Genomic DNA, 6,795 nt, shown 5'->3' on the forward strand with positions numbered 1-6,795 from the left:
TCCTGTGCCTTTGAAGGTTTTCCAGGACCAGGCCTGCTTAAAGTTGCACTGACAGGGGCCAGTCAGAAGTCCTGCCTGAGCTAGACCATTCCCACTTAGGAGTAGCACAGGCTGAAAGGGGAGGTGTGCTTGCTGGGGGCTGGCGAGGGTGACAGGAAGTGACTGGCCTGTCGAAGAGGAGGCACACAGGCCCTCAGCCAGCCCTGGCTATCGCTGCTTCAGCATCTCCTATACAGCCCCCTGCATCCCATAGCCCCCTCTCTCGCTGGCGCAGGGTAGGGGTGGAGGCGAAGAGGCCCCTTTCCACCCCCACAACCCCAACCGGGATCTTGCAACACTGGGATGGGGGCCCTGGGGGCCCAGGCATGTGGCAATCCGTGGGGGTGGGGTGGGAGGTGTGCACCGAGCAGGGGAGCGGCTTTCACAAGCAGCCACTGCAGGACTGACCTTGGCTGGCTCACCTTGGGCAGCTTCCTCTCTCTTCCCAGTATCACCAAACAGCCTTCCTTCTCCTCCGCTGTTTCCCCCAGGCCTGAGATCCTGACTTTCAACTCAGCATTCTCATCTGGGTTCCAGGCTCAGCTCATGAGGGAAAACTGGGCCTGAGCCCACTCTAGAGTCTAAAGCAATGGGAATGCATGTGTATGCTGTTTGGATCTTGATTTGCTGGTTTCTTAAAGTCACCGTGTCCCAAGGACTAGTGCCTTGGGGCTCCTTTCTGCCTCTTCTTTCCCTACAGCAACTTGGGAGAAAGGGCTTGGGTACTGGAATCTTGCTCTCTGGCCCATATGGGCTTCTTAGAGACTGAGCTCTCCTGCAGAGGGAATGGAAAGAAAGTTCTTGGCAATTCCATTCCAGATGGAGGAAGGCATTTTCTTGCTCTTCCCTTTCCTCCTCCTTTCCATTCAGCCAGGCTCCTTGGCTTCCTTTCTTTTTCTTGATCATCGGATGTCTTAGGCCTCCCCGCCAATTTGGCACGTCTGCCTCCTCCCAGAAATTTTTTAGGTTTCAACTTCAATGTCACCTCCTCAGAGAAGCTGTCCTTGACCACCCCAGCAGAAATAACCTCCCTTCCTGCTTGTGTATTTGGTTTTCCCGAGTGGAGTAATTAATGAATTTACTAAAAGTGCTTTGTAGAGGTGTGAAGGAACAGGACTGAGGGAGAGCTGCAAGGAAAGATGAAGACACTGACTAGCTGCCGCAGGCTCCGTTACTGCCCCCAAGGCCATAAGGGTGGCATCTGTGAGAGGGGACAATGGAAGGTGCCCGTCCCCGACAAGAGAGAGCTAGGGAATAAGCACTCAACTTTATTCTCCGTGCACCATCCTGTCCCACCTGGAGCACAGCAGGATGACCAGGGGTGGAGGGGATCTAGAAGGGCAAAGGAAGACACCTAGTGTGCACTAGCGTGGTGCCTTTTTCTTCCCGCCCATTCGGCTAAGACCTGGGTCTGTCTCGGTCACCACAGTGTTCTTGACACCCGACAAGGGCCCACAAGAGGAAAGATGTTCAACAAATACTTGTTGAATAAGTCTACTCTGGCCCACACCAGTCGAGGCCAGGTGAAAAGCCTGATTCAGAAAGTGTGACTACCTGTCACCTCCCTGGGACGTGATCTGCCAGAGATTTGGGGCCATGCTCGCCACTGTGCTCATGCACGGACCAGGTGTGCTCTTTTCTGAAGCTGGGGCCGTTACTCTTCTGCAGCCCTGGTGCCAGGCTCCCGCCTCAAGGAGCCGCAGGGTGGTGGGGGGCTGGGAGGAGACCCAGTTCCGAATGGTGGGAAAGCAGCTCCGGGCTGATGCTGAAGCAACCGAAGATCCCATCATCCAAAACCTTGAAAATAAGTCAAGGGGCAGTGGTCTTGAGCTGAGAGGAGGAAATCCGGAGGTTGAGTCACTTACCCTGTTCTGTACAAACCCCCCTTATGCAACCCCATCCCCCTGGGCTAGAAGCGAGGTACAGGATTCTCCTGGGCATCCGTGGAGACGGAAACCTCCCCCTAATGACTTCAGGACGCCCACTGGTGAGGGAATAAACCATCCAGCGAGTTCGAATTTATCTACCCAGACCAGATTTGGGATAGTAGGCTCCAGGGACAGGTGAAGGAGAGAGGGCCTGACGGACACAGAGGCAAAGACAGGAGAGGGGCTGAGTCCTAGGTGAGGCAGGCATGGTGCACACAGGTGCCCAACACATAGGAAGTCTCTGCCGCTAGGGGTGTGGAAATAAGGGGAAGGGTGGGAGAGAGAGAAGAGACTGAGAGGATCCTGCCTTTCCCCTCTCAGAAAGTTATTCCTTGACCTCCAACTCAGGCTTTCTCAGCAGGGGCCTACATAACATTGGTGGTCTGGGAGATACTCTGGCCCGCACTGTGTCTTGTGTCTCGACAGTCCTTGGTTACTTGCTGAATGGGACTGGCAGGCCCGCCCCGTGCCGTGTGCCTCTGTGGGGAGGGCGTGAGCATGGCCTAGAGAAGATGCCCTGTGCTGACACAGCAAAGGGACAGAGAGAGTGTCAGGAGAATGTCTCTTATCCCCTCTGGCCCTCAGCCGCTTTATCTGTAAGATGTGGCTCTCACTATCTTGCTCGTCTGAGGCCAAAGCCCACCAGACGATCTCTTGAGGTCTCCTCCAGCACCTCCGGAGATCCGTGATTTTTTTGGAGCTATTTTTGGCGCTGCCTCTAAGCAATTGTGTGACTCTGGCTAAGCACCCCACCACCACACCCTCCCCACCCAAGGCCTCAGTTTCCTCACCTGCAAAGTGAGAAGTTTAGATGAGATCCTAAGGTCCTTTCAGTTCTAGCAAAATGGAATAATAATGACTGGTCATCTTACCATGTGCCAGGCCATGTTTGTCTATGAATACAACAACACTGTGAGGTGGGTACTAATGCTGCCTCTTTCTATGGTGCAGATGGGGAAACTGAGGCACACAGAGAGGTAACTGGTTCGCATTGTACAGCTAGCAAAAACAGGAGGGAGATCCAGATGGATGCCCTTGGGCTAGAGCTCTATGAAAGAGGATACGCTTCACATGAGGGGGTTTCACTGGCACAGGTGGATTATTTTCCTCATTATCAACTTTCTCCTGTTCACAGAGGTCTCGAGGCCTTTCCCAATGGAGTCTTCCCCCAGGCACTCAGATTCTAGTGCTATGGGGCACCTGAGTCCCAGGGAGTGAGGGACAATGAGGGAGTGGGTGGGAGCCACGGGGTGGGGGGTGGCGGATGTCAGGCTGGTGGGCTCAAGTTGTGGAACCAGAGAGAAGTGGTCGAGTCCTGGCTGCAGAGCTAGGGAGCCCTAAATATGGCAGAGCCATCTGGAACCTGACTGGAGCTCCCAAACCCATATTTCGAGGCACTGGGGTCAGCAGACCTAGATATAAGGGACTGGGTGGCACTGGGATCTCCCCCCACAAGCCACAGAACTCCGTTAGGGAAGTATCCTGAGGCTGCTGCAGGCCCAGTGGGGTTGTCGGGTGGGGTGCCTTCATCATCTAGAAAGACAGAGCAGGCTCGGGTGGGGGCAGGAGGAGAGAGGAGCAGAGTGGCAGACACACAGCCTGGCCGTGTGGTGTGCTGTGGGCAAGCTGTGGGCAGTGTATCTCTATTCTTGGATATTCATCTGGGAATAGAACCAAGAGATATGCAGACCCAGCAACAGGCCCTCACTGCCCTTGGAGCCCCCATGTCCCATGTGCACCCCCCCAATTCCCAGGCCCAGGGTGTAGGCCCATTACTGAGTCATAGTGCAATTTTATTCGGCCACAGAATCATTATGCTGGGGTCTGCCCTCCTCCCTTGCCACCCGCTGCCATTTGTCCACGGTCTCTGTCTCAGGCTTGGCCCGTGAGGGGCTCTAGGCCTCCAGCAGGGTAGGTATCCCCAGAGTCAGACTGGGCCAGGGCGGGGGGGGGGGGGGGGGGGGGGGGGGGCTGGTGCCATAGTCTGTCAGCCTGGCTCAGCTGCAGCCCCCCACGCCTTTGATGAGGCTGGCGGCCTCCGGGATCTGCCGGAAGAGGTTTCGAAGGGTGTCCAGCTCCTGGGTCAGCTGCTCCACGCGACTGCGGAGGCGCTCATTCTCCGCCATGTACTCCAGCACCTTCTGCTGCGTCTCCAGGATGCGCCTCTTGGCCTTGTCGCGGCTCTTGCGCACGGCGATGTTGTTCCGCTCCCTCCGCAGCCGGTACTCCAGGCTGTCCTTGTTCACCGCCTTCTTGCCTTTGTGCGAGGGGCCAGCTGGGGATGGCGCCTTGAGGAGGGGGCTGCAGGGGGTTGCGGCGGCGGCCACAGGGGCCTGGAGGGGGAAGGCACAGACCGACCAGAGGTGAGGGCTGGCCAGGACGCAGAGTGGCTGCCGGGCGGGAATCGCAGCAGTCGGAGAACGCCCAGGCATCAAACAGGTCCGGGGTCCAGAGCCAGCTCTGGTCTCACAGTCAGGACAGCCATAGCACCCCCCCCCCCCCCCCCCCCCCCCCGGGGGGGGGGCCCCCCCCCCCCCCCCCCCCCCCCCTCCCCGCGTGCAGGGGGGGCCCCTGCTCTGACCCAGACTCTCTTTCCCATTCCCACACTGTCTGAGGACACTTTCCTTCAATTTCTTTTGAAGCTCTAATCTTAGAATCGGTAGGCATTTCCCCTTCCAGAAGCAGGCAGCAGAGAAACTTCCTTCCCTCCTGGAAGGGAGTGATGGGTCCCGAGGTCTGGGCAGGTCAGCTGGCCAGTAGGACAGCCTGGACTGTGGAACGCCGGGATCCCAGCCACATGGTGGGGTTCAGGGTGAGAAGGAAGTGACAGAAAAGCAAAGCAGGGTCGTGGTGGTGTGGTGAGCACAGAGGGTTTGGGGGTGGGTGGGTCTCCCAGAGCAACACCAAACACGGACCCCTGAGCGCAAACAGAGTGCAGAGTGCCCCACACGCATTGGTCTCCCTCCAGCCCCTGGGTGGCAGGAATGAGATCTGACCTGCACTTACCTTGAGGACGCGCAGGGGCTGGCTGGGCGCTGCCAGGGCCGGGGGCAGGTGCATGGCCGTCTGCCCGCAGTGTGCTACTTGATACTGTAGGGGATTATAGCTGCCGCGGCTGGCCCCTCGGCTGCCCTCTGGCCCCCGAGGCTCCTCCTTCACAGCCACAGCCCTGGGGTCATAGCTCCCTGGACTGCTGTAGATGCCAGACCCCAAGGCCTTCCTGTCAGGGCCGAAGGTATGTGGGGGGTAGGCGAAGGGCCGTGGGTCCGGCGGCAGGTAGTGGGGAAAGGCAGGGGTTCCGGGTCCCTTAAGGCCTCGGGCCTCAGGTGCCGGCTTCACTGCGAAGAGGTCGGAGAGGAGCTGTTCCTCCCCAGACTCGATGTAGGCAGAGAGGTCGATGGAAGCCTCATGCTCACACATGTCCCCCAGCTCCCCGGGCCCCGCTCGGCCCCCTGAGAACTCAAGAGGCTGCTGGCCAGCCCGGGGCTCACACTCGTAGTAGGTCCCGTGGGACATGGCCGGCCCGCCCCCTCGGCTCCCCGCCCCTGCCACCCTACTCTTGGGGCACCCTCTGGGATGCTCTGCCTGCCCTCTCCCTATCTCCCCCTGCCCTAGATCTGCCCTAGATCTGCCCTCTCCGTTCTCCTCTGTCACCCACTCCTGAGTGGCCTCTCTCCTCCCACCTCTGCTGTTTCCTTTTCCTTCCTCTGTAGTCAATGCCTCTTTTCTCTTCCCTTTTTTCCCCCCTCTCTCTCCCTGGGGTGACTTAGGGAGGGGCAGGGTGCACCCCAGAGGGAGGGATGCAGGGCTTAAAGAAAGGGGGCCCTGGCCTATTTAGCAGTTGGGAGCACTCCTTAGTCAGGGTCCAAGCCAGGGTTCTGAGATGCCTGGCTGATGCTTCTGGGAATGCCTCCCCCTTCCCTCTTGAGTCCAGGGGATTCCAGAGTCCTCGCTGAAGGCAACACCTCACTCTGAGTGTCCTCCTCCCTCCAACTTCCAAAAAGTTCTGTGCAGAAGAACGAGGTGCCAAGTCAGAAATGAACAGAAAAAACCCTCTTCCAGTGCCGACCCCCCACCTGATCTGAGCTCCTCCCTTGACACGCCTCCCTCTCTGTCCCCCAGCAAGGCTGGGCTCCACCTCCCCCCAGGGGCAGTCCTTTCCTTTTGTAGCCCCACCCCCAGGGCATTCTTTTGGGGGCAGGCCAGGGGCGTTGTTTGAGGGGGTTATAGTGATAAGTTCTGCGAACAAGCCCTACACGGGGTCCTGTGGTGCAGAGCATGCTCATTTGCTAGGTTTTTGTGCAATAGCTCAAACCCTCTGATGCTTCTAGCCCAGGGTGGCCCTAGCAGCCTGGCACTGTCGCTCACTGCCAAGGCTGGGCTAAGGCACCTGCTCCCGACTTGGGCCCTGTGCCCCAGACCCAGGCAGGCCCCTGCCCCAGGAGCCAACAGCTGCACTCCTCTGGTGGGTGGCTCCAGTGCTCCCCCTTCCAGCTGCCCTGTACTGTGGGAGCCTCAGGTTGTCGCTGGGTCCCCTGCTCCCACCCTGGGGCTCAGCCCTGTTTCCTGTGCCTGGGGCCACAAGGCTCAGGCACTCCCTGCAGCTCAGCTTGCTGTCTTTCCTCCTGCATGGCCCTTCTCTGACCTCGATGCGTGTCTCTTGGGTCCACTTCCTCTTGTGAGGCTTGAGAAGCCTTCTCTTTTGTCATCATCTCTTCCTGGGACTGCTTCAGGGGCTCCAGGAGAAGCCCATGCTCGGCACTTTGGGCCCCCTTTCCCTTCCCTTTTCTTTTTCCTCTGGGAACTCCCCACTCTCTCCTGTTAGAGG

General features: G+C 58.6%; 1 protein-coding gene across 1 annotated transcript; it reads right to left on the reverse strand.

Moving 5' to 3' along the window:
• Nucleotides 1-3,748: 3,748 nt before the first annotated feature.
• Nucleotides 3,749-5,984, reverse strand: CEBPE (CCAAT enhancer binding protein epsilon). Its single transcript, XM_059372940.1, has 2 exons — nt 4,974-5,984; nt 3,749-4,300 (listed from the first exon to the last, which is right to left on the reverse strand). The coding sequence occupies exons 1-2, from the start codon at nt 5,481-5,483 to the stop codon at nt 3,965-3,967; spliced, it is 846 nt and encodes a 281-aa protein (XP_059228923.1). The 5' UTR covers nt 5,484-5,984; the 3' UTR covers nt 3,749-3,964.
• Between the last annotated feature and the right edge of the window lie 811 nt (nt 5,985-6,795).

This window comes from Mustela nigripes, chromosome 13 (genome assembly GCF_022355385.1).
Source record: "Mustela nigripes isolate SB6536 chromosome 13, MUSNIG.SB6536, whole genome shotgun sequence".
In the NCBI taxonomy this organism is placed as follows: Eukaryota; Metazoa; Chordata; class Mammalia; order Carnivora; family Mustelidae; genus Mustela; species Mustela nigripes.

Bases quoted from the DNA above. Each gene is read 5' to 3' on its own strand.
- CEBPE (XM_059372940.1), bottom strand. From the start codon at position 5,483: ATGTCCCACGGGACCTACTACGAGTGTGAGCCCCGGGCTGGCCAGCAG. The intron at 4,301-4,973 runs GTAAGTGCAGGT...TTCCCCCTCCAG, and splicing joins AGCCCCTGCGCGTCCTCAAG to GCCCCTGTGGCCGCCGCCGC.